Here is a 27,488-nt window from a genome sequence, read left to right as displayed (position 1 = left end):
TACCCCCAGCTCCCCTTCTGTTGCCTGGTCCCCTTCTCTGACTACTCAGTCTATTCCTGTCACCAGGTTATGGCTGTTTTCCAGCCTGGAACTAGGAACCAGGATCTTGGTGTTTTTGATGTTTGTTTATTTATTTTAAAGATTTATTTCCATTTATCAGTAACAGAGAGAGGGAAAGAGAACCAGAGCATCACTCTGGCACAGGTGATCCTAGGGAATCACACTCAGGACCCCATGCTTGAGAGTCCAATGCTCTCTCTACCTACTGTCCCTGCCTGAGATCTTATTATAGTCCCTGCTTTGTATCCATGGAGAACTAGAGGCAAGAGGACAGGGGTGTTCTCTTCCTGGGCTGTACCCAAATCAGGCTTTCTCTAGGGGTTTTCCAGGATAGTGGCAAGAAGTTAGGAGCCAGGAAGTAGGAATGGGGAAGGAACTGTTAAGAAAGGGCTGGAGGTGGGAGAGGGGAGCTGGGAGGGGACATCTGGTTGATAGTATTAAAGGAACAGGACAGTAAACCAGAGTGTGTACAAACTACTCTGTTCCTGTTCGTGGCCATGCTGCAAGGTTTTCCTCACAACCGCTTTCTCTTTCTTCCCCAGTTTCTAAGAGGGACTGAGGCCTCTTCTCTCAGCATGCTGCAAACCTGTGGTCTCTGATACTAACTCCCTCCCCAGACCTGTTGTTTGACTGTACTGTTTGATGTCTCCTCTTACTCTGTATCTCTCTATCAGAAACTGCTGCTATGTCTCTCTTTCTGTCTTAAGTCTCTGAGTATCCGATGATACTTGTATTTAGCAATGTATTTAGCAATTTCTAAGCATAGTCTACCCTCCTCATTTGGAACATTAGGGAAGAGAGTGAATGTTTCTTCTTTCTCATATAAGCGTCTCCCACACTTAGTGGTGTTAGTCACAGAGATGATAAAAAGAAAATGGAAGTTAGAGGACTGTGATTCTTCACAGGACACACACACACACACACACACACAGAGCCTTAAGCAGAGGAATGTCTAGATCTTCCTCCCTCCTCTTTTGCCATAGCACATGAGAGAGTTACATGGAAGGACTGCTAAATTTCCTGGAGGGTCTTCTTCAAACACCCCGCAACTGAACTGAGGAACTACGGGTGTGTAGCCCTGAAGTCTGCCCTTGGTCTCTGCCTTCCTGTTCTCCCTGGATAAACATGAACTGCTCATGGGACCACTTCCTTTTCCCCTCAAAATTCTTAATATTTACTACACCAGAATTTATGATCAGAATCTTAGAATCCAGGTTTGTTTGTTTTTTTTTTTCCTGCCAGGGTTATTGCTGAGGCTTGGTGCCTACGTGACAGATTCTCCACTCTTGGCAGTCACCCCCCCGTTTTTATATAGAGACAGGGAGGAATTGGGGACAGGTAGAGAGAAAGAGAGAGAGACCTGCAGCACTGCTTCACCACTCATGAAGCTCCCTGGGGACTTGAATCATTGTCCTTGCGTGTGGTAACATATACACTCTACCAGGTGTGCCACCGCCCAACAAGTTATGAATATTATTTTTTTTATAATTGGCTTGTCAGAAAAGTCATGATGTATTTTTATGTTTTTCTGTGCAAAGTGGATCTTGACTTGCAGCAACCCCGTTTTGTTATTTTTTTAGCCAGAGCACTGCTTAACTCTGGCTTATTATTGGTGCCTGATACTAAACCTGGGACTTCAGAGCCTCGGGGATAAAAGCTGTTTGTATAACCATTCTGCTATCTCTCTGGACCTCCAGAATTGTTTTTAAAAATGTTTAAAAAAAAAAAAAAATAGAGGCAGTTTACTGACTGGATCCTCCTCTGCCCATGGTACTAGTAAGCACAGTTTAAACAAATGCTTCCTAGGCTTCGGGGGTGAACAGACTGGGGCATTGCTAGGTACTTTTTGCCACAATGATGAGCTGGATTCCTTTCTTTGTCCCACAATGGACTGTACTTCTTCCCATCTCTACCTGGTGGGTTGGGGGCTTCCAGTTCATTGGCAAAATCGCCATCCTGAGATGCCTTCCTTTCAGGCTGGAACTTGACTGTCCCCCAATATATATGAAAAACAAAAGACCTTTTTTTTTTTTTTTCTTCCTTCCTTCCCCCCCTCCCCTAGAGTCTTATTTAATAACCCATGTGGCATTAAGTACATTTAAAGAAATGAATTGGGCAGATTTTCCAGAGGTGCAAGAACCCAAGGGCTTGACACTGGGGAACTCCTTCCTGTACACCGCACCCACCCCATGTGATTCTGGGACTGTTGCTGTTGACAGCAGAGCCCTTCCCACCACTTGGTGTTAAGGTAGTTTCCCATGTATGCAGGCAGGGGTCAAGACTAGAAGGCATATCAAGTTCAAAGCAAGAACTTCCGGTGTCCAGACAGCCATTCTTGTCTAGGGTGGAAGAACAGGGTGACAACAGTGCACCCCATCACCTGGCTTCTAAGTCAGAAACGAAAACTGTGTGAGTGCCAGATGGTAAATATAGATTGTACTGACCTGTGACTCCTTCTAAAACACAGTTTCCTTCTTTATCTGTGTGGTTCCTTTTGGCAATTAGGGAAAAGATACAAGGAGTAAAATACAAGAGGGGTATGGAAGAACTCCAAGGCAGTGACATCCAAACATTTTTCAAAGCAAATCTAACCTAGGACCCCACTATAAAAATGACTAAAAGGGATGCAGTATTCCCTATATTTGGTGGCTCCATTCATTCATCAAGGAGTCCTCTCACTGTCCAGAGACACCCCATGGAGACCCCCATGGGATCAGTCGTCTGAAAACCAATGTTCTGGAAAGGGGTTGGACCTGCCCACAGAGAGAAAAGTGAGGCAGATGAACCACACTGTCTCCAGATTCAGTCGGAAAGGATGATGCTTTTGTGCCTGTTGGCTGTGCCCATATTTACCAGCAGGACGCCTCAGCATCCAGTGGGGTTATGTAATCTTGCATCCTGTGATGACTTGAAAACACACAGGAAAGTGAAAGCATGAAGATGTAGGGCAGATGAGGACAGAGGGGACACAAAGGGGCAGCTTCCTCTTGAGAAAGATGTAAGGGAAATGTACTTCACTTACATGAGTAACAAGCAACACACACCCACAGGCCTTCACCAGAAGTTTCACTCTACATCCTCCTCCTCACCATGCTCACCCCATCATTTTTCAGAGAGCCAGGGTTACTGCAAGGGGGCACCTGGCCTGCCCACTCACATCTGCCAAAATGTTGCATGCCAGTGTGGAAGAAAAAAACCAAACTATACAAACCCCAGTGTGTATTTACTTGATGTATATAGATAACTTTAAAATAAAAATGAATTCAATGATGACTCTGGTGTTATAAATCATTATCCTTCCCCGGTCTCACTCACTCCTTACCTTGGAGAAGAAAAAAAAAAGACTTTTGTGGGGGCCGGGCATCAGTGCAGCAGGTTAAGCGCACATGGTGCAAAGTGCAAGGACCAGCATAAGGATCCCAGTTTGAACCCCCGACTCCCCACCTGCAGGGAGGTCACTTCACGGGCAGTGAAGCAGGTCTGCAGACTAACAAGGACAAAAAAATGGAAAAAATGGCCTCCAGGAGCAATGGATTTGTAGTGCAGGCACCAAGCCCCCAGCGATAACCCTGGAGGCAAAAAAAAATACTTTTGACAATATGGTATATATCCTCCCAGTTGTCTTGCTATAATATATTTACACTCCAAGTTCCCCCACCACACACACACACACACACACACACACACACACACTGGATAATATAGTCTGGGCATCTTTCATGTCAATATAGCTAGATTTACCTTATTTAAAAATATGAATATGAGGGGCTGGGTGGTGGCACACCTGGTTGGGTGCACATGTTACAATGCACAAGGACATAGGGTTCAAGTCCCCAATCCCCCTGGATTGAAGACCCCACCAATATGTCCTGGAGCTCAGCTTCCCCAGAGACACACCTTACTAGGGAAAGAGAGAGGCAGACTGGGAGTATGGACCGACCAGTCAACGCCCATGTTCAGCGGGGAAGCAATTACAGAAGCCAGACCTTCTACCTTCTGCAACCCTCAACGACCCTGGGTCCATGCTCCCAGAGGGCTAGAGAATGGGAAAGCTATCATGGGAGGGGGTGGGATATGGAGATTGGGTGGTGGGAATTGTGTGGAGTTGTACCCCTCCTACCTTATGTTTTTGTTCATTAATCCTTTCTTAAATAAAAAAGTCCCCAATCCCCACCTGCAAGGGGAAAGCTTTGCAAGTGGTGAGGCAGGGCTGCAGGTGTCTCTCTGTCTCTCTCCCTTCTCTATAGCCCCCTTCCCTTTCAACTTCTGGCTGTCTCTATCCAATAAATAAGTAAAGCTAATTTAGGGGGCTGGGCAGTAGCGCAGCAGGTTAAGCACACATCGCACAAAACATAAGGACCAGCGTAAGGATCCTGGTTCGAGCTCCCAGCTCTCCACCTGCAGGGGAGTCAGTCACTTCACAGGTGGTGAAGCAGGTCTGCAGGTGTCTTTCTCTCCCCCTCTCTGTCTTCCCCTCCTCTCTCCATTTCTCTCTGTCCTGTCCAACAACAGCAATAGCAACAATAACAACAAGGGCAACAAAATGGGGAAAATGGCCTCCAGGAGCAGTGGGTTCATAGTGCAGGCGCCCAGCCCCAGCAATAACCCTGGAGGCAAAAAATAAAAAATTTGTTTATAAAAATATGAATATGTACAGTTGATCCTTGACTGTCACAGGTTTGAACTGCACAGATCCCTTAGATTTTACACTTTATTCATCTATTTGATGAGTGAGTGAGAGTTGAAACTATAGCACCACTCAGCTTTGGCATATTTGGTGCCAGGGATTGAACCTGGGACTTGATGCAAGCAAATTCTGTGCTCTGATGCTGGGCCATCTCCCTGACCCTCGGCAAATTTAGTTCAATAAATGCAGCCCACCCTCATGTACACTGGTTCCATGTTCACATATCTGACCAGTCATGTTTGTTGGTTAGCAGAACCTTAGAATGCCAGACCTAACTCTGGGGACCTCAGCATCTACAAACTTTGATACCACGAGGGATGCTAAAGCCAGTCTGGTACAATGCCAGGGGATGACTGTATACATTTGGGGGGAGTTAAGTGTTAGTAAAGTTTCTTGACTGTGGGGGTTAGAGCCCCACACCCTGTATTGATCAAGGGATATATATATTTAAAAAAAAAAAACATGTATCCTATAATTTAGCCAACCATTTTACCATCAGTGGATCTCTGTGTAAGTTGTTAGTAATATTTACATAAAGATGAGGTTCTGCTCCCTTATTTTTATTTTTTTAACCAGAACACTGGTTAAAATGGAGGCTAGCAGCACTGCTCAGCTCTGGCTTATGGTGGAGAAGGGGACTGAACCCTGGATTTTAGAGCCTCACACATGAGAGTCTGCATAACCATTATGCTATCTCCTCCATCCCCTTTATTTTCTTTTATTTAACATTTTATGTATTTATTATTGGATAGAGACAGAAATTGAGAGGGGTGGGGGAGATAGAGACGGAAAGAGACAGAGAGACACCTGCAGCCCTGCTTCACCACTTGTGAAGTTTTCTTCCTGCAGGTTGGGACCAAGGGCTTGAACCTGGGTCCTTGCGCACTGTAATATGAGCAAGTGCTCCACCACCTGGTCCCATCCCCTTTATTTTCATCTCAGGTTATCACCTCAGTCCCACCATCTGTTGGTTCCTCTTCAGTGAGTTCATTACTTCCTTGCCAAGAGCTCAGTCCTTTTGTCCCAAAGACCATCTACCACATTCACCACTCTTATTTATTTTTTACAATTAATTTTCTCCAGGAGATGATGTTGGACAAGACTTGTCTGTCACAGGAGTACACGATTTCACATCTCCCCTGCGAAAGTGTCAGCATACCTTTCCCACCAGCAAAGTGCCACCTACCTTGACCTCCAGAATCCTTAGAGCTGCTAAAATTGATCGCAGGTTGAGGAATGTGTTTTCCATCAGTCATCTGTCATTGGACACTTGCTGCTAACCTGCATTTTAGGTCATTACCATCTTTGCTGCTCAGACCTCAAAATTTCTGGAGTGGAGAAAACCAAAAACATTGGGACAATTCGAAGCAAAGAGCCACCCAATATGACTGGATTTTTGGTGCTGTATAGTCCTGCTCAGTTTCCTCTCCCATTCCTTGAACAACTGGCCTAAGTCCTCGTTCCTCAAGGCTCTCTCATGGTCTTTTTGGCAACAGTTCACTAGAGCAACTGAGCTTGAGATTCTTCATCTTCCCCTCCTTCTACACGTTTAAAAAATACATTTTGGGAGTCGGGTGGTAGCGCAGTGGGTTAAGCGCATGTGGCGCAAAGCAAAGCGCAAGGACGGGCATAAGGATCCTGGTTGGAGCCCTGGGCTCCCCACCTGCAGGGGAGTTACATTTTAAGGGAGTCAGGCAGTAATGCAGCGGGTTAAGCGCATGTGGCACAAAGCACAAGAATTGGCGTAAGGATCCCAGTTCGAGCCCCTGACTCCCCACCTGTAGGGGGGTCGCCTCATAAGCGGTGAAGCAGATCTGTAGGTGTCTTGTCTTTCTCTCCCCCTCTGTCTTCCCCTCCTCTCTCCATTTCTCTCTGTCCTATCCAACAACGATGACATCAATAACAACAATAATAACTACAAAAATAAAACAAAGGCAACAAAAGGGAATAAATATTTTTTAAAATAACGTTTTATTTTTGGATAGAGACAAATTGAGAGGGCAGGAGGAGGTGGGGAGGGGGAGACAGGAAGAGAGACACCAACAGCCCTGCTTCACCACTTGTGAAGATGCCCACTCTGCAGGTGGGAACTTGGGGCTTGAACTCAAGCCCAAATCTACTGCAACATGTGTGCTCTACTGGGTCCAGCCACCACCTGGCTCCACCTTCTACACATTTAGGTAAATATTCACAAATCCTTTCTCCTAGTGATAAATCTCCCTTCTCTGAACTAAAGCAAGTACCTTCTAGATTTCTTTTCTTCTCTCTCTATTTTTTTTTTACCAGAGCACTGCTCAGCTCTGGCTTAGAGTGGTGCAGGGGATTCAACATGGGACTTTGGAGCTTCAGGCATGAGAGTCTCTTTGTATAACCATTATGCTATTTACTCCCTCCCAGATTCTTCATTTTTGAGGCACATAGAACACCACCCTAGCACATCTGAAACCCGTGAGCAAACTCAGAACCTCATGCCTATAAATCCAAGGCTCTAACCATTCAGCTACCTCCCAGGCTTCCTTCTCTCTTCTTCGTCTTCTCTTTGCTACTAGGTTATCACTGGGGCTCAGGCTTGGTGCCTACATGAGGGATTAATCCACTGCTCCCAGCAGTAATCCCCCCCTTTGGGAAAATTGACAGAAATTGAGATGGAGTGAGAGGGGAAATAGAAACACCAGCAAGGGACCGGACAGTAGCGCAGCGGGATAAGCGCACATGACACTAAGCACAAGGACCAGCATAAGGATCCCGGTTTGAGCTCCCAACTCCCCACCTGCAGGGGAGGTCACTTCACAGGCGGTGAAGCAAGTCTGCAGGTGTCTGTCCTTTTCTCCCCCTGTCTTCCCCGTGTCTCTCCATTTCTCTCTGTCCTATCCAACAACAGCGACAGTAATAACAACAATGATAAACAACAAGGGCAACAAAAGGGTGAAAAAAAGCCTCCAGGAGCAGTGGATTTGTAGTGTAGGCACCAAGCCCCAGTGGTAACCCTGGAGACAAAGAAAGAAAGAAAGACCAGCAGCACTGTTTGACCCCTCGTGAAGCTTCCCCTCTGCAGGTGGGGACCCAGGTTGGAACCTTGGGCCTGGCAACATGTACACTCAACCAGGAGCACCACCAGCTGCCCGCCACCTTTTCTTCTGACTGAATTTCCTGATATCTTCAGTTTGCCCCCCTGTCCCCTTTTCTCTTACTCATTCTCAGCCCACCTTGCTCTGGCTCTCGTTCTGCTGAAATTGCTTCCCCAAAGGCCACTCACTGCCAAGTATAAGGAGGACTTCTCCATCTATGCCTCCATAACATCTGAGAGCAAGTCCACTCCTTCCTTTCAGAAACTCAACTCCCCAAGCTCCTGTGACCTGTTTTCTGGCTCCGTTTACTTCTCTCTCTTCTCCCACCATCCTCTTAAATGCTGATCTATACCAGGGTTCAGCCCCCTTGGTCCTTACCTTGTTCCCTCTGGGTGATGTCATCCATACCTTCAAATGCCAGAATGACTACTACATTCCAGCCAAAAAATTGGGTTGAGTCCTGTATATGTCCACTTACCCCAGTGCTTCAAATATGTTTAAACTGATCTGTTTTCCCCAAAACTTCCTTTGATGTCACCAACATTTTTCTTCACTTTAGCCAGTAGCCTAGAATTCATTCATTTTTTTAAAGCAAATAACTTAATTTTTTTATTATCTTTATTTATTGGATAGGGACAGCAAGAAATCGAAAAGGCAGGGGCAGACAGAGAGGGAAATACCTGCAGCACTGCTTCACCACTCTTAAAGCTTTCCCCTTGTAGGTAGGGACTGGGGGCTCGAACCCAGGTCCTTGAACACTGTAACATGTGTTCAACCAGGTGTGCCACCACCTGGCCCCTGGAATTTATTCTCATTATCCCTCATTCCTTTAAACTTCACAACCATTAGCAATTTTTCAAGTTGACATCAAACTATACCTTTAAATGCAACCTCTCCTAGTCATCCTGACTGATAGATACTGTTTAGATCTGTTGCAGTTCAACTGAGTCCTCTGCTTTTGTAAACTTAAGTCACACTAGGGAGTCGGGTGGTAGCGCAGCAGGTTAAGCACAGGTGTCACAAAGCGAAAGGACCGGTATAAGAATCCTGGTTCAAGCCCCTGGCTCCCCACCTGCAGGGGAGTCGCTTCACAGGTGGTGAAGCAGGTCTGCAGGTGTCTGTCTTTCTATGCCCTGTCTTTCTCCTCTCTCAATTTCTCTCCTTATCCAACAACAGCGACAGCAATAACAACTAATAACCACGACAACAATTAAAAAAAGGGGGGGCAGGGAGTCGGGCGGTAGCACAGCAGATTAAGCACACAAGGCGCAAAGCGCAAGGATCCCGGTTGGAGCCCCCGGCTCCCCACCTACAGGGGCATCGCTTCATAGGCGGTGAAGCAGGTCTGCAGGTGTCCATCTTTCTCTCCCCTTCTCCGTGTTCCCCTCCCCTCTCCATTTCTCTCTGTCCTATCCAACAACAACAATAACAACTACAACAATAAAACAAGGGCAACAAAAGGGAATAAATAAATAAATAAATAAATAAATGTTAAAAAAAACTTCAGTCACACTACAGAAGGATGTCTGAATGCTCCTTCTAAAAGTACATTTAATACATCAAAACAACTTATGGGGTCAATACACCCACCAATCTAACTTCAGTTATTTATTTATTTATTTTACCAGAGCACTGCTCAGCTCTGGCTTACAAGGTCAGGAACTGAACCTGCAACCTTTGGTACCTCAGGCATGAATGTCCTTTTGAATTTTTTAAATTTAATAGAAATAGAAATCAAGAGGGAAAGGGGAGATAAAGAGGGTGAGAGAGACACCTGTAATAATGCTTCACCACTTGTGAAGCTTTTGCCTGCAGGTGGGGACTGTGGCTTGAACCCAGATCTTTGTGCATGGTAATATATGCACTTAACCAGGTGCACCACCACCTGGCCACTGGAAGTTCTGCATAGCCAGTATGTTATCTGCCCATCCTTCTAACCTCAAATCTTGCTTCTTCCCCCAGTTCTCAAGTTCCAGTCGTATTTTACCTTTGTATGAAATGTTACTTTGCTCTGCCTAGAAACTACTGTTAGCTGCTAGCTCTGAGCTCTATCCAGTCTTCCATATGGGATTCCGCCCCCATCCCCTTCAAAGCCTCTGACCAAGTACACTGCCTCAGCTTTGTGTGTTAGCTAAGCTTTACTCAAGTTCTTAAATCTTGGTCACGAAGTGCCCTTAGACTCCCAACTCCTTTATGACAGGCACCGTCACCCCGTCTCACTCAAAAGAGGAGAATCAAACATATGTCCAGTAAATACTTGTTGAGAAAATGAATAAATGGATTTAAAAGGTGCATAGAGGGCCGGGTGGTGGCACTCTTGGTCGAGTGCACATATTACAATGCACAAGGATCCTAGTTCAAGGGCCCCCATTCCCTATCTGCAGGGAAAAGCTTCACAAGTGTGTCTCTCCCTATTTCTCAATTACTGGCTGTCTTTATCCAATAAATAATTAATATAATTAAAAAATAAAATGTGCATAGGTGTCATAAAAGAGAAATTTGGATTTGGCGGCCGGGTGACGATGCACCTGGTTGAGCGTACATGTTACAAAGGGCAAGGAGCCAGGTTCAAGTCCCGGGTCCCCACCTGCAGGGGGAAAGCTTCGAAAGTGGTGAAGCAGGTGTCCCTGTCTCTCTCCCTCCCTCTCTCTCCATTCCTCTCAATTTCTGGCTGTCTCTATCCAATAAATAAATACATAAATAGATATAATTAAAAAGTAAAAAATAAAGAAAAAAATTGGATTTGTAAGGAGCGTCTTCCCCGTCTCAGTTCCTGTCCCTAAAGAGTTGGTTGGGTTTAGTCCCAAGCGAGAGGTTATAGTTAAAACTTGGACAAAACCTGAAGGCGGCGACTTCCCAGCGGTCACGTCGGGCGAACCCCAGGTCGCAGTCTCACCGGCACCAGACCCACCAGCATCTAACCGGCAGTTCACGGCCCAAGATACAAGGTTTCTGTGCCCGCCCCTCGGCCAGGTAAGCCCACGCACTGCGCAGGCGCCGAGGCGCGGGCCGGCGCCAGGGGGCGGAGTCAACCTCGCCCCACCCGCCCGCCTGGCAGCCTCCGGTCACGTGACAGCGGCGCAGGTGAGCACCGCTTCCGGGGTCGGTGGCCGGGATCGTGGCGGGCTCCGACTTTCGCTCTCAGTCGGGTGTGCGGGAGACTATGGCGTCCTCCTCGGCCCCACCCACCACCGTATCGTCGGCGACAGTGGCCCCTGGCTCGGGTTTCGGCTTCGCTTCCAAGACCAAGAAGAAGCATTTCGTGCAGCAGAAGGTGAAGGTGTTCCGGGCGGCCGACCCGCTGGTGGGAGTGTTCCTGTGGGGCGTAGCCCATTCGGTGAGACCCGGCCCTTGACCCCTGGCATCCGCGACTGAACCCCTGGTCTGGCGCCTCTGGGAGACCGGGTTTCATGGCTCCCACCTTTGGAGCCCCTCGCACTGCTCTTCCTGCCCCGGCTGGCTTGGTCCCTGGCCGCCAAGCCCCAGGTGTTCCCCCAGAGCATCTTCTCGCGCGTCTTAGACGTTTGTTTTGAACTCTAGACATGTTGGCTCCCCCTTGCCCTTTCCTCCTCCCCACCTGATCCCCAGCTCCCTGCCTCCTCCCGCCTGCGCCATCCTCAGCCCCAGGCTACGGAATCCGGCCTGGACCTGGCTCCAGCTGGAAGGACCGTGAGGGGAGTGGTGGTTGAGATCACCAGTGAGTGTGTGCGGAAGGGCAGCAGGGTGGTTAGCTGGATCCGATGGGGCATGGTTCACTTTCTTTTCCACCTTGCTTTCCAGCCGCTGCCATTGACTTTGGAACTTTGAGAGGAAGCTTCAGGCTTCCTGGACCTTCTAATCTGGTTTATCCCTGCCAGGGGTACAACATTTCAGAGAAGCTCCCCGACCTGAGCTTGCCCTACCTTGAGTGGTTGCACTCACCCAGCATTTATGTGTTTATACCTTTGGTTTTAACTGTATTCCCGTTGCTGGCTGGAGTGATGTGTTCAGTGTAAGTGGGTTCATTTTTAACCGAAGAGATGGCTGAGGACCTGTGGCCCTGGGAACACCTTAGCGGTCAGGTGTAGAAGCAGGTACTGCTTGTAAAGGGCATAGCCTGGGAATGAGGAGGAAGCCAGAGAAACCAGAGCATTTGTCATCTGTCCTGAGGACACCTCAGATGAAGAAAACACAACCTTTCAGATTTGGAATGGGATGAATGCGGTGACCTTGAACGCGACAGAGTATTTTATACACTTGAATTGCTATAGTCATGGCAGGATGATGAAAGTGAGAGGAGGGAAAATGGAATTTTAAAAAATGATTTGTTTATTTTTATGAGCGAGAAAGAATCCAGAGCATCACTTAGCTTATGCTGGTGGCAGGGTTGTACCTGGAACCTCAGGTATGTGCTCTAACAGGTTGAGCTATCTCCTTGCCAGTCATACAGTTTTGATCACATTTTTTTAATTTGTAGCTTAGAATGTTGTTTGAGTCTGTCAGCTCCTTTTTTTCCCCAGTGGTTCTGTGACTACTCTCAGCCTGGTGGCAGTGCCCATCTCTGGCACTTAGGCTGGGAAGAACTGATGGAAGCAGGGCTGCCTGCCCTATGCACAGGTGATTCATTCACTCCTGTGGGAAGCTTAACAAGCGAGGGTTTCCTTTGGCAGGGATTTAAGTACACATAAGACCTTCCTCAGCTTCCCTAAGGCCCCAGCATCTCACCCTCAGCATACACACATTTACTTCAAATGTCTGAAATGGAGAAATTCCTTGAACATATGTCTTAACGATGACTCAGCCTACTTGACAGCAGGTGGGGAGGAGGGGGCATGAAGTACTGTAGCTGAATTTTAGGTTGAGAGAGAGTCTCAAGTGGCTTTTACATTTTCCTTTTATGGAGGAATAAGTTCTGCCCTCCTTTTCCGCTGAGAATGAGAGGAGCTGGGTTTCAGTTCAGTGTACAGGATTTAGGTTAGTCTGCAATTTATAATCCCTTGTGAGTTATGAAGTAGCCACAGGCCAGGGATCCATTTTTATTTTGGGGAGATAAGTTTGTTAACAGACTAGTGGGTGAAAGTTAGGGAGAAATAGTAAGGTAGAAAATGTGTGCTATGTATGATAGACGGAGCAGGCAGTCCTGGAGAAGGAAACCACCAAGAAGTCCGCTTATTAAGTTCACAGACACTTTAGGGGACTGGGAGGTGGCTCACCTAGCGGAGTGTCCATGCTATAGGAGGGATTCATGAGTGGTGGAGGGTGCTGTGGTGTCTCTCCTCTTGCATGTGCATGAGCTCTCTCTCTCTCAGAAATAAAATAAGAAGAGTGAATAAATACTTTAGGAATAAACAAAAAGAATAAACACCTCAGGACCACTCACTATGTGCCTAACCTTGTGCTAGGTAGACACCTGATAGATGCAAATAACTTGACTGATCCTTGCCCTTGAAGAGTTCACAGTCTAGGTGAGAGGTTTACATAATAGGGACTAGAGTCGGATGGTAAGTGTGTTATTACAGGGAGGTGGAAAATTCTCTAGCAGTACTGGGAGAAAGCACACCTCCTTGGGACTTGTTCATGTGGAACTCCTTTCCACCCTGAGTTAGCAGATCACTGCTTCTGGGAGCTGAGGAAAGCATGTGATGCTTGCATCTTTTAGGCTGTGAACAGAGACCTCATGAGCTCCTAATGAGTTCATATCCTCCTTTTGCCTGCACTTCCTTTAAAGTCAGCTGCTCTTTCACCTTACACCTAGGCGAATGGGGACCTACTGCAGAAAACTGGGTCAGAGTGGTCTGGAAGGTTGGTAAGGAGATGCCTTTTGCAGGAGATGGGCATTTCATTCTTGTTGCTGTTAAGCCTCTCAGAGTCCCAATAACTTGCTTGTGTACTTTCAAAATGTCTTTTGTTTTGTTTTTAATGGAGCTTGGGACTGTTTGTCTTGAGTCTGCTGAATGCATTTTTTTTTTCCCTTAGAATTTCTCACAGTTTTAAAAATAGTCCTGAGTTGCTTACAGGGTTTGCCTAATATAAGATGACTGTTGTGAGCATGAAGTTCCACGGGGGTGGGAGGGTGAGGGGCTGTATGTGAGGGATGCTGACAGCAGTACTTTGTGGGTAGCTGAGGAACTTAGGCACATTTTCATGCCTGTCAAGCATATGCATAGCCATTGTTTTGTTTTTTTTTTAGGAATGAGGCCAAAGAGTTGCCCTTTTCTGACTCTGGCTCAGACAGTGTAGAATAGCTCTCAGCACTCCTTCTCACTGCCTCCCTATTCTTATGTCTCATTTTGGTTTATCAGATCAATGAACTCAGCCAGGTGCCTCCCCCAGTGATGCTGCTGCCAGATGACTTTAAGGCCAGCTCCAAGATCAAGGTCAACAATCACCTTTTCCACAGGTGGGCAATCTCTTCACGTCAGTCTTCCTAGGAAAGACTCAAGTAATTTGCAGAATTAAGATTCAGGGAGCCAGGTGGTGACACACCCGGCTAAGCGCACATGGTACTAAGCACAGGGATCCAGGTTCAAGCCCCTGGCCCCTCACTTGCAGCAGGGAAACACTTCACACACAAGCAGTGAAGCAGTTCTGCAGGTATCTATCTTTTTTTTTTTTTTTTTACCACATCACTGATCAGCTTTGGCTTATGGTGGTACGGGGGAATGAACGTGGGTTCAGCTGGGTGGTGGCTCATAGGGTTGGGCAGAGAATTTCCATGTATAGGGCCCTGAGTTTGACCCTGGCATCATGTGCCGGAGTGAAGAAGGTCTGGTCTCAGTCATAGAGATTAAAAATACATCTGAGCTTCAGACATGGAAAGGCTCATGCCCTATTGTGGTGAACTACCTCCTAACTCCAAAATATCTTACTTTAAAATAAATAGGGCTGGGGAGTCAGGCAGTAGTGCAGCGGTTAAGCGCAGGTGGCGCTAAAGCTCAAAGACCAACATAAGGATCCCGGTTCGAGCCCCCAGCTCCCCATCTGCAGGGAAGTCCCTTCACAGGCGGTGAAGCAAGTCTGCAGGTGTCTTTCTCTCCCCCTCTCTGTCTTCCCCCCTCTTTCCATTTCTCTCTGTCCTATCTAACAATGATGACATCAATAACAACAACAGTAATAACTACAACAATAAAACAAGGGCAACAAAAGGGAATAAATAAATGAAAAAAAAATAAGTAGGGCTGGAGAGACAGCATATAATGGTTATGCAAATGACTTTCACACCTAAGGCTCTAAAGTCCCATAAGCCAGAACTGAGCAGTGTTACGGTAGAAGAAAATAAATAAGTTAAATAATAATATCAAATTGCCTGCATCTTTACATGTGTGTGCTAATTTATCTCATCTTGAACTTGGCAGTTCCATAGATTAAATGCATTTAAATGCCACTATCGGGAGTCGGGCGGTTGCGCAGTGGGTTAAGTGCAGGTGGCACTAAGCGGCATAAGGATCCCAGTTTGAGCCCTCAGCTCCCCACCTGCAGAGAAGTGCCTCACAAGCGGTGAAGCAGGTCTGCAAGTATCTGTCTTTCTCTCCCCCTCTGTCTTTCCCTCCTCTCTCCATTTCCCTCTTCCTTCCTTTCTTTCTTTCTGTCTTTCTTTCTTTCTTTCTTTCTTTCTTTCCCAAACCACTGCTTAGCTCTGGTTTATGATAGTGCCTGGGATTGAACTACCTAGAACCTTGGAGCCTCAGGCATGAAAGCCTTTTGTATAACCATTATGCTGTCTCCTCAGCCCTGGGCAGTAGATGTTGGCCTCCAGTCTTCCCTTTTATAAAATGGAAACGCATACCTTTAAAAGGCCTCTTAAAGACTTATGAGGATGATATAAGGCCATATGGATGAAGTGCTTTATAAACTGCCAAGTCTTAGAAAGTTGTGTAATTTTTTTTTTTTCCTTACCTTGAAAACCTTTGTTTCAGGGAAAATCTGCCCAGTCATTTCAAGTTCAAGGAATACTGCCCTCAGGTCTTCAGAAATCTCAGAGATCGGTTTGGCATTGATGATCAGGATTACTTGGTGAGAGCCCACTATGGGGTGAGGGTAGTTCCTTTCTCCCTAACAACTGAGGAATCTTTATGTTTGGAAAAAATAAAAGTTTTGACAAGACCGATTTTTAAAAATTTTTATTTATAAAATGGAAATATTGACAAGACCATAGGATAAGAGGGGTACAATTCTACACAATTCCCACCAACAGAGCTCCATATCCAATCCCCTCCCGTGAAAGCTTTCCTATTCTTTATCCCTCTGGGAGTATGGACCCAGGATCATTATGGGTGCAGAAGGCGGGAGGTCTGGCTTCTGTAATTGCTTCCCCACTAAACATGGGCATTGACAGGTCAATCCATACTCCCAGTCTCTCTCTCTCTTTCCCCAGTGGGTCAGGGGCCTGGGGAGGCAGGGCTCCAGGACACATTGGTAGGGTCGTCTGCCCAGTGAAGTCAAGCTAGCATCATGGTAGCATCTGGAACCTGGTTGCAGAAAAAGAGTTAAGATATAAAGCAGAACAAATCATTGACTAATCATGAACCTAAAGGCAAGAATGTTGCGGATGAAGATTTGGGGTCTCCATTTTGGAAAAAGCTAATAGGTATTTTAGGTATATTCCAAGGGGCCCATGACTTTACTAGTTTTTGCCTGTGCCTGACATCTAATATGCAGGTGGACCTGGGTTATTATCTGGGGAGCTGGTATCATAGTTGGGAAAAGGACTAGAAAGCTGGATCAGGGAAGAGAGTAGCTCCCAAATATGGGAAAAGTATATAAATACTGTTAACTGTAAGCCCCGTTGATTTGATCTGGGGCCCATATTCAGCACAGGAGCCTATGTAACTTCTGCATCCCTGTAGGTCTGAGCTGGCAGTCTGTGGTCACAGCTAGGAACATTCCATGTTGCACTAATTTCAGGACCCATCTTCCTTGGGTGATACCTAGAGTATGTTATCTAACCTCTCTTCAGAGACTGGAACATTCCATACCATTGTTGATCCACATTAAGGGCAAGGTTCTATAGGGTCCCACAAAGTGGTCCATTATGTTGTTCGTGATGGAGATGACCAATGATAGTGGCCAGAGGGATCTGTTAGAAGTCTAAGCCCATCATGTCTAAGTGGGAATCCCAGGACTCCCTAACTAGGGTCCCAGGTAAGACTGATTTTTTTTTTCACCTTGTTATCATTACAGGTATCTTCAAAAGTCTGATGAAAGCTATAAACCCTGTCTTTGGATGGAAAATGCAAATACATTAAACTTTTTATTTTGGGCCTTAAAGGGTGGCACAGTGGATAAAATATTAGAGTGATTCTCAAAAATAAGGTCCTGAGTCTGACTCCCAGCATCCCTTGTGCCAGAGTAGTGCTCTGGTTCTCTTTCTCACTTTCTCTTATGCATTAATAAACAAATCTTTATTTTTTTCCTTTTTTTTTTTTTTTTTTACCAGAGCACTGATTAACTCTGGCTTATGGTAGTGTGGGGGATTGAACCTGGGACTTCAGAGCCTCAGTCATGAGAATCTCTTTGTATAACCATTATGCTGTCTACCCCGCCCCTAATCTTTAATTAAAATTTTTTAAAATTTATTATTGGGTAGAGATAGAGAAACTTAAGAGGGGAGAGGGACAGAGACAAAGAGACATCTGCAGCCCTGTTTCACTACACGTGAAGCTTTCCTCTGCAGGTGAGAACCAGGGGCTTGAACCTGGGACCATGTGCAATGTGGTGTGAGTGCTTAACCAGGTACGCCGCTACCTGGCCCCTATTTTTTTTTCTTCAGTGTTATTCAGTCCACATTTGGACAGTATATTAAGAATGCCTCTCCAGCAGCTAAGGAGGTAGAACAGTGGATAAAACACTGGTCCCTCAAGCATGACTTCCTGAGATTGATTTCTGGCATGGCATGTCCTGGAGTGATGCTCTGGTTCTCTTATCACTAATAATAAGTAAGAGACAGAGAACACCTGTTCAACCTCTTCTACCAGGGTTATATCTGCTTTCAGATATGTTCAGGTAACCATTAGCCTACAGCTTTCATTTCCATATAAAGGGGGAGGGAAACAGCTTCTGATCTGTTCTGTTCCCCAGGTATCCCTTACCCGAAGCCCACCAAGTGAAACTGAAGGCAGTGATGGTCGCTTCCTTATCTCCTATGATCGGACCCTGGTCATCAAAGAAGTATCCAGTGAGGACATAGCTGACATGCACAGCAATCTTTCCAACTACCACCAGGTCAGGGCTCTCTTCAGTCTCTCATTCATTCTTTTCTGCTTTTTTCCCCCTAAATAAATAGTTATTTGTTAGGTAGAGACAGAAATTGAGTGAGGAGGAGAAGAGAGAGAGAGAGACATCTGCAGCAATGCTTCATTGGTTGTGAAACTTCCTACCTACTGGTGGAGACCAAATACTTGAACCTGGGTCCTTATGCATTGTAATGTGTCTGCTTTACCGACTGCACCACCATTCTTGGCCCCCTTCATTCTTTCTTTCCCTGTCTCTACTGCAGTTGAACTTCCAGGGCACATGGAGAAACTCCTGTTCCTTTTCCCTGCAGACTGTTTTGTTCCTTCCCTCATACACATACACCCATTACACTTCATGCTTTTGTAACTTGTGTGTTCAGCTGCATGAGCCAACCCCTAAATGTTTTTGAAACGTTTTTTCAAAGAACATCTATATATCTGTTTGTATTTGCCTTAATAGAAGAATATAGATATGATCCTTCTCTTGGTATTTAAAAGTTAAACTTGTGGAATGGTAAAGGGCCCACACACACTAGCCTGTAGGCTAAGCGAGAATATCAGGAATAAATGTGGCATAGAGAGAAAACCAGGGTAAGTCTATAAGTGAGGTAAGTTGGAGGGGAGAAGTCTTGATCATATCCAGTCTCATGTGGGAGCAGAGAAGCTACTCTGCAAGGACTTTGGTTCAAGTCCCTGGCCTCCACCTGGGGGAACCAAGTAGGGGGAAGCTTCATGAGCAGTGAAACAGTGCTGTGGTGTCTCTCTTTTTCTCTGTCTCCCCTTCCCTCTTGATTTCTCTCTGTCTCTACTCAGTAAATATATAATAATAAACTTTGTTTAAAAAGTTTAGAGTGGCTAGGTATGCTGTTGTATAAAAATAGGCAGAGGAAAGACTCTGAAGGGTTTTATAAGCCACACAAAGAAGCTTGAGCTTTATTCTGAAGGTGGACTTTTTGAAAATGTGACATAAATGTTACTTAGAAATACTACTGTGGCTGTGGTCTGGGAGATGGAGTAGTGGATAAAGCATTGGAGATCCTAAGTTCAATCCCTGGCAGCACATGTACCAGATTGATGTCTGGTTCTTTCTCTCTCTCCTCCTATCTTTCTCATTAATAAATAAATATGATCTTTAATATATATATATATATATTATTACTGTGGCTACATTATAGAGAATTGCCAGGCTAGTGTGGGGGTGCCTCTTCCTGGGCGCGTACTCTCTGGGTTGGAGAGAACTCAACCGGAGCCAGCCTGGGCTGCTGCTCACTCAGTGACGTGAGGGAGATGACTCAGGAACAGACTCGTGGTGGTGAGGCAATTCAATTCTTTATTGATCAGAGAGCCCAGGCTTTTTATTTTATTTCATTTTATTTTTTATTATTTTTATTTATTTATTCTTTTTGTTGCCCTTGTTTTTTTTTTATTGTTGTAGTTATTATTGATGTCATTGTTGGATAGGACAGAGAGAAATGGAGAGAGGAGGGGAAGACAGAGAGGGGGAGAGAAAGACAGACACCTGCAGACCTGCTTCACCGCCTGTGAAGTGATTCCCCTGCAGGTGGGGAGCCGGGGGCTCGAACCGGGATCCTTCCGCTGGTCCTTGTGCTTAGCGCCACCTGTGCTTAACCCGCTGTGCTACCGCCTGACTGCCCTGCTGCTCTACCGCCTGACTCCCGAGACCAGGCTTTTAAAGGGCAGACCTGGAAGTGGCAATTTGGAAACGGAAATGGCTAGGAAAGGGGTGGAGAAAGGCAAAAGGGACTGGAAAGGTAGGAACTTCTTTAGCAACTGTTGAGAGGGTTTAAACTGGCAGGATTAATGATACCTTGCAGGCAGGGAGGGTCTTGAGGGTAGAAAGAAGATAGATCAAAGGAATGGAATGGGTGGGGATCTTTCAGGCAAAACAGTGATTATGTAGATAATAAGTGCTAAGACGAGAGGATGGATGTCCTCTCAAGTCAAGCCCTGCCAAGCTTAACCACATCCTCACAATTTCCCGACAGAGAATAGATTGGATTGGATGGATAATACTGGGAGTAGAGATACTAGTGAAGAAGTAATAGGGGTTGGGTGGTGGCACACTTGGTTAAGTGCACATGCACAAGGACCAGGGTTCAAGCCCCCGCTCTCCACTTGCAGGGGGGGGAAGCTTCATGAACAGTGAAGCAGTGCTGCAGATATCTCTCCCTCTCTCTTTTTGCTTTTTAATTTTTTATTATTTTTATGTATTTATTGGAGACAGTCAGAAATTGAAAAGGAAGGGGAAGAGAGAGACAGAGACACCTGCAGCACTGCTTTACCACTCATGAAGCTTTACCTCTGTAGGTGGGGACGGGGGCTTAAACCCGGGTCCTTGTGCATTGTAACATGTGCTCAACCAGGTGTGCTGCCACCTGGCACCTTTCTCCCTCTGTCTTCCCGCCCCTCTCAGTGTCTCTGTCCTACCCAACAAAATAGAAAGGGGGGGGAAAGTCATGATAATTGGGAATATGGAATTCCTAGAAATCTGCTGAGGGGGAAAAAAACTGCATGAAGATCTTTCTGAAGAAAAAAATTCATGGGATTAGGCGGTGACGCACTGGGTTAAGTACACAAAGTACGAAGTGCAAGGTTAGAGCCCTTGGCTCCCCACCTGTAGGGGGTCACTTCACAAGCAGTGAAGCAGGTCTGTCTTATCTTTCTCTTTCCCTCTCTTTCTTTTTTAAAATATTTATCTATTTTTGTTGCCCTTGTTTTATTGTTGTAGTTATTGTTGTTGTTGTTATTGATGTCATTGTCGTTAGATAGGACAGAGAGAAATGGAGAGAGGAGGGGAAGACAGAGAGGGGGAGAGAAAGTTAGACACCTGCAGACCTGCTTTACCACCTGTGAAGGGACTCCCCTGCAGGTGGGGACCCCGGGGCTCGAACTGGGATCCTTAAACCGGTCCTTGTGCTTGGAGCCACATGTGCTTAACCTTGTTGGATAGGACAGAGAGAAATGGAGAGAGGAGGAAGACAAGAGAAGGAGAGAAAGATAGACACCTACAGACCTGCTTCACTATCAACTTCCATGCAGGTGGGGAGCCGGGGGCTCAAACTGGGATCCTTACACCAATCCTTGCACTTTGCACCACATGCGCTTAACCTGCTGGGCTACTCCCCCACTTTCAGTTTTTTTTTTTTAATATTTATTTATTCCCTTTTGTTGCCTTTGTTGTTTTATTGTTGTCATCGTTGTTGGACAGGACAGAGAGAAATGGAGAGAGGAGGGGAAGACAGAGAGGGGGAAAGAAAGACAGACACCTGCAGACCTGCCTCACCGCCTGTGAAGCGACTCCCCTGCAGGTAGGGAACTGGGGGCTCGAACTGGGATCCTGACGCCAGTCCTTGTGCTTTGCGCCACGTACACTTAACCCGCTGCGCTACCGCCCAGCTCCCCACTTTCAGTTTTTTAACGTATTTATTACCAGACCTCTGCTCAGCTCTAGTTTATGGTGGTGCAAAGAATTGAACCTGTGACTTCTGGTGCCTTAGGCATGAGAGTCTGTTGTGAGCCACTATTTTGTGCTGTTTCTCTTGACCCCACTTTTAATTTCTTGGGTCCTACTTCATTTCATGCAGATTTCAGGACAAGGGGCAGTTAAAGTGGTTCAGTAGAGTGCACACTTTGTCATGTGCAAGGACCCAGGTTGTGCCCCTCAGCACCACTTGGGGGCACCAGGCAAAGAGGAAGCTTCATAGCAAGTGGAGCATCCCAGGATGTGACTCAGGAGAAGAGCACATGCATGGTTCCCACCCATGTGGCCCTGAGTTTAATTCCTGACACAGGAATGGAGGGAAAGAGGGAGGGAGGGAGGGAGGGACGAGGAAAGAAATGGGTTCACATTCACTAAATTCATCAACAAATAGTTGTGATTCCCAATCCTAGTTCTGTGACCATTTGTATATAAAGGTCCTAAAATAAGATTAACAGTACCTACATGACAGATGAAATGAGAAAAGACATTGTAAAATCAAAGAGCATTATGTGAACAGAATACACCAAAAGTGATAAAGACTCAAGAGGGAGATATGGGGCATCTTTAGAAACCACTGCGCTCCAGATGTTTTTGTTAGGCAAACATGCTAACCACTACACTGTAGAAACCTGACTCCAGATCTTTTTGTAACCTTCCCACTTGGAAGTTTTCTACTCCACTCTGGAACAGTGATGTTGTAAATCCCACCTGGAGGCTGTTTGTGGCTGTGCCACTCAGCCTCTGCCCATCCTTCCTCCCTTCCACCCCAGTACATTGTGAAGTGCCATGGCAACACGCTGCTGCCCCAGTTCCTGGGGATGTACCGGGTTAGTGTGGACAACGAAGATAGCTACATGCTTGTGATGCGAAACATGTTCAGCCACCGCCTTCCTGTGCACAGAAAGTATGACCTCAAGGTAAGGAGACCACAACTAGAGCTGAGAGGGAGGCGGCTCTGGAAAGTCTTGAGGGGCTGGGGATAACAGCTTGCCTGGGAGGCATCTACTTTGCCATGCACACAACCCAGGTTTGAAGCCCTGATATATCACATGGGAGTGTTACATCAGTGCTATAGTGTCACCCTTTTTCTTTCTTTTATTTATTAGTGGGGGCAGGGGGTAGAGAGAGAGGCATGTCCAGAGCATCACTCTGGCACATGCCATGTCCTGGATCAAACTCAGGACTTCAAACCCAGTACCCCATCTGCCATGCCACCTCTCAAATCACACTGTCATATATATGTGTGTGTGTGTATTTATTTATTATTTTAATGAGAGAGGTACAGAGACGCACAGAGAGAAATAGCAGAGCAGGGGCCTGGTGGTGGTGCACTTGGTTAAGCGTACATGTTACCATGTGCAAGGACCAGGGTTTGAACCCCCAGACCCCACCTACAGGGGGAAAGCTTTGCAACTGGTGAAATAGTGTTGTAGGTGTCTCTCTGTCTCCCCCATTCTCTTGATTTCTGGTTGTCTCTATCTAATAAAGATTTTTTTAAAAAGAAGGAAGGAAATACCAGAGCAATGCTCAGTTCTGGCTTTTGGTGGTGCTGGAGATTAAACCTGAGACTTTGGAACCTCAGGCCTGAAAATCTTTTACATAACCATGCTGTCTTTCCAGCCCCAGCCCCAGCCCCAGCCTCACACTGTTATCTGAAAAAGTCCCAGAGTGGGAAAGTCCCGGTAATGGGGGGGGGGGGGGAAGGACCTGGAAGACCAGTGATGGTTATTTCGATGGAAAGCAGGCTGTGGCTTTGAGTGCTCAACTTAGAAGCTGGGGCTTAACTGTTATTTTAGCTGCTTCTACTGATTTGCACTTTGGGTTTCTCCACAGGGTTCCCTAGTGTCCCGGGAAGCCAGCGATAAGGAAAAGGTGATTCTAATTTTAGGTGATAGGGTAAGGGGTGGGGGAGGACAAATGAAAGAGATCTTCCTGTGGGATAAAGAAGTGGGATTTGACAGCTGTTTGGCCTTAAAGCACTGAGAAGAGCTATATAGATGTGTACTGATCAGGGGCTGCCTGGGAGGAGGGTAGGGGAACAGTGGCTTTATCTCAGGCATGGGTTAGTTCACATGAAAGCTTTTTTTTTTTGGGGGGGGGGCGGTTGGGGATGACCAGACTTTAAGAGCAAAATGCTCATCCTCAGTTTCCCATTCTGGGCTCCCATGTTCAAGTAGCTATTCTTGATTTCAGAAGAATAAGTCATCGTGGAGGAGGGTATTTCCTGAAAAACCACAAGCAGAAAATAGTGAGATGTTATTGGGGGTAGTAGCTGAAGCTGGAGAAGTCAGTGGAGGCAAGGACTCTGGGGCAGTATCACATTGTAGAGCCAGATAGGAGCGGCAGGAAGCTTGCTCCTTGGAGACCACTGAACCCTAGACTTGAGGCAAGGTTCTTTGAGACCTTGGGGAAAGGGAGAGACTCCCAGGATCTCCTGTTAACCTTTTTTTCAGGTTAAAGAACTACCTACCCTTAAGGATATGGACTTTCTCAACAAGAACCAGAAAGTTTATATTGGTGAAGAGGAGAAGAAAATATTTCTAGAGAAGCTAAAGAGAGATGTGGAGGTGATGATTGGGGTGTTCTGGGAAATGTCTTTGTGTCCCTGTCATATATATATATATTTTTTTTTAAATATTTATTTATTATGTCGTTGTTAGGCCAGAGAGAAATGGAGAGAGGAGGGGAAGACGGGGAGAGAAAGATAGACACCTGCAGACCTGCTTCACCGCCTGTGAAGTGACTCCCCTGCAGGTGGGGAGTGTCCCTGACTTAATCCCCACAAAGCAGTTGTCTCCTGTTCAGACGCTGAGGGAATGCCTCCCCTTCCCTTCATACCCTTTGGGTTCTCTGTATGTAGGGGAGTTGGGCACTAGGCATGAACCCCCCCAGAAGAGTCTCCTAGACTGGTTGGCTGGAGTGATCTAAAAGGTTAGATACCAGGACACTTAGGTACTCAAGGACAGTGGGATTCTCTTGGTGCTCAGTGTTTATACTCCCTTCCCCAGGAGGACCCCAGCTCTTCAGAGGTGGTGGTATCAGGGTGGCATCTGGGAGTGGGGAGGGGAGACCTGGAATGTCTGATTTGTCAGTGGGTCTCAGTTCCTAGTACAATTGAAGATCATGGACTACAGCCTTCTGCTGGGCATTCACGACATCATTCGGGGCTCTGAACCTGAGGAGGAGGGTCCTGTGCGGGAGGAGGAGACTGAGGGGGATGGGGACTGTGGCCTGACCGGACCTCCTGCTCTGGTGGGCTCCTACGGCACCTCCCCTGAGGGCATCGGTGGCTACATCCATTCCCATCGGCCCCTGGGCCCTGGAGAATTTGAATCCTACATTGATGTCTACGCCATCCGGAGTGCTGAGGGTGAGAGAGATCCTGGAGATTTTAAGGATATTCCCTGGATGGTGGGGGGAAGGAGGGAACTAGGCCTGTGTTTGCTTTTCATTGGGGTCTCCCTTCCCAGGTGCCCCCCAGAAGGAGGTGTATTTCATGGGCCTCATTGACATCCTGACACAGTATGATGCCAAGAAGAAAGCAGCTCATGCAGCCAAAACTGTCAAGCATGGGGTGAGGATTCCCCACAGCCTTGTCCTCCCTGGCTTGCCTATTCTTTAGGAAGATAGTACCTCTTGTGCTAGAGCAACGAAGTGGCAAAAGGATGGAGGGCTGGATGTGGAAATAGTTTGGAGTAAATCAGAAGGTGGGGTGTGGGGACGGGTGCTGGGGTGGCCTGACAACGTTCCTTACTTTCACAGGCTGGGGCAGAAATCTCTACAGTCCATCCTGAGCAGTACGCAAAGCGATTCCTGGATTTTATCACCAACATCTTTGCCTAAGAAACCACCTGGCCCTGCTGTGTTATGTTCCAGGTGGTGGGGCTCTGAGAGGCTTAGGAGAGTGGTCGCTGTTCTGGTCACAATTCCTTTACTTCCTCCTTTGATAAGTCCAGGCTCCAGGCTCCTTCCATCCAAATAACTCCTGTCTTGTTGAATAGGCTGTTCATGACCCTCAGAAATACATCATCCTTTCCTGTCTTTGTCCAGTTGTCTTTCCTCTCCCAACAAGTCTGCTTCATTAGATTGTTAACACTGACTCTCTCCCAAGTGCCTTGATTTTTGTAAATGTTCTGTTGTTTCTGTAACAGAGGAGGAACTGGGATAAAAGGGGTATTTGCCGTCTTCAGGATCTGGCTGGACAGATGGACCTGACTCAAGCAACTACTGTGGATGCCCTTTGCTGTGTGGGATGAACTAAGACTGTCTGAATTTTGCTGATAACTTTATAGAACTCACTGTTGCAAGCTTCCTTCCCAGTAGGAAGCTCTCCTGGGATGGAGAACTTTTGAGATGCTACAGATACGGGTGTAGGCATGCATACATGTGATGGGACATGGCCAATCTTAACACACACTGGCGGGCAGAGTGGTCAGCAGGCTGGCACCTTGTAGGGGTGGGACCTAAGAGGACTTTTTGTGATTACATAGGAAAATTGGGGGTCTCTGTCAATCCCGTCCATCACCTCACTTCTACCCCCACTCCCATGGTGGGTGCAGGAGCCCAGAGATGGCCCAAGTGTTCAAGGCTGGGTGAAGGTGCCAGTCTGTTGCTGCTCTTCCTGAGAACCTCACAGCCCTCCCGGGGCTGGAACCCTTCAGTGGGAGTGTGCTCCATTCTGGAGGCCGGGATAATGGGCCCAGGGTGTAAAGTTCATTCCCCATGTTAGATTTCATGTCTAGCCATCCCTGAAATTTTAGTCCCAGTAGAAGGGAAATTCTCTACCTGGGTCAATCCTGGTCATTTCAAGAGGATGGAGTCTCAAGTGCAGGGACCATCTCTTCTCCTTAGAGGTGTGTGCCTAGCAGGCTTCATTCCCTACCACTTCCTTAACCATTTTTCCAGTTAGGTTTGTTACTCTGTTCTTTTCTGTTCCTTCTTACACTGCTACAGTGTCTCCCAGAGGACAGGTGGCTTTTTTTTTTTTTTTTTTTGTCATCTTCACTGTCCACCTCCAGAGAGAGAGCCATAAGACTCAGTCACTCAACCCTCTAAACATAGTCCAGTCAGTGTGTGCTCAGAATGTAGAGGACTAATGATACAAGATAGTGTCCTCTCAGCCCCCAATGTTTTTGTGGTTAAAGTAGCCATTCTTACTATCCTTCATTTCCCTTGAGGTTCCTGTTATTGTTACTGTTTTAAACATAAAGAGGGGTATGAGTGACTTGGAGGTGGCTCAGTGGGTAGGGCACAGGCATAAGGCCTGGGGTTTAATACCCAGCACCACATATGCCAAAGCAGAATTGTACTCTGGTGTCTCTTGCACGCTCTTAAAATAAATAATCTTTTTAAAATAAAGAGTAACAGCCAATGACCAGTGGAAATACAAAGATTCTTTGTATCTTACTAAACCAATCTGTCTCACAAGAAGGCATAAGGTCATAAAGAATTCCTCCACTGTCCTACATCTTCCCCAAAGGAAGTAGCAGGATGAGTCCCCAGGTAAGGTGTGGAATCCCTACAATATCTCCCTGTCAGGCTTGATGGGTTTTTTCATTCCACCTGCCTTTCCCCTGTTGGATGCAATAAAACTCCATGACACCAGCAACTGTTGTTCTTGAAAAAAATGCATTTTCTGACCATGTGGCTGATGCATCATGAGCGGTATGGTCATTTATTGCTTCTTTTTAACAAATAATAAAAGATCTTGTGTATTTACTCCCATTACTGTCACTGTATAGGAAATAAATTATTGAATCAAAATTTCTTCATAGTCATGACTTTTCTTCCTCTCTTCTTCTGAGGGGACCCTATGCAGAGATCAGCTGAAGAATTCTGATCTTTAAGGTGTTGGGCCCCTAGTTAATTTGTGGATTTAAAGACAGAGAGCTGTGAAGTTAGAAGATTGCAAAAGAATGGACTACTTGTTCTCCAAGTATAGGAGCTCATTGATGGGGGGG

General features: G+C 46.4%; 2 protein-coding genes across 3 annotated transcripts in view; both read left to right on the top strand.

Annotated features, from left to right (window-relative positions):
* KIF5A (kinesin family member 5A) overlaps positions 1–851 on the top strand; it is a 45,597-nt gene extending 44,746 nt beyond the window's left edge. For both annotated transcript variants that reach the window (XM_007534948.3, XM_016193371.2), the window contains one exon: positions 603–851. The gene's annotated coding sequence lies outside the window, so the exon portion shown is untranslated. The remainder of the gene's footprint in view (positions 1–602) is intronic.
* A 10,005-nt stretch (positions 852–10,856) lies between these two features.
* On the top strand, positions 10,857–27,226 carry PIP4K2C (phosphatidylinositol-5-phosphate 4-kinase type 2 gamma). The gene is made up of 10 exons (XM_007534945.3): positions 10,857–11,152; positions 14,097–14,194; positions 15,711–15,807; positions 17,872–18,015; positions 22,299–22,445; positions 23,362–23,400; positions 23,982–24,095; positions 24,631–24,898; positions 24,999–25,102; positions 25,291–27,226. The coding sequence occupies exons 1-10, from the start codon at positions 10,979–10,981 to the stop codon at positions 25,369–25,371; spliced, it is 1,266 nt and encodes a 421-aa protein (XP_007535007.1). The 5' UTR covers positions 10,857–10,978; the 3' UTR covers positions 25,372–27,226.
* The last annotated feature ends 262 nt before the right edge of the window (positions 27,227–27,488 follow it).

Source organism: Erinaceus europaeus, chromosome 7, assembly GCF_950295315.1.
Source record: "Erinaceus europaeus chromosome 7, mEriEur2.1, whole genome shotgun sequence".
In the NCBI taxonomy this organism is placed as follows: Eukaryota; Metazoa; Chordata; class Mammalia; order Eulipotyphla; family Erinaceidae; genus Erinaceus; species Erinaceus europaeus.
This window is presented reverse-complemented; position numbering and strand designations above follow the sequence as displayed.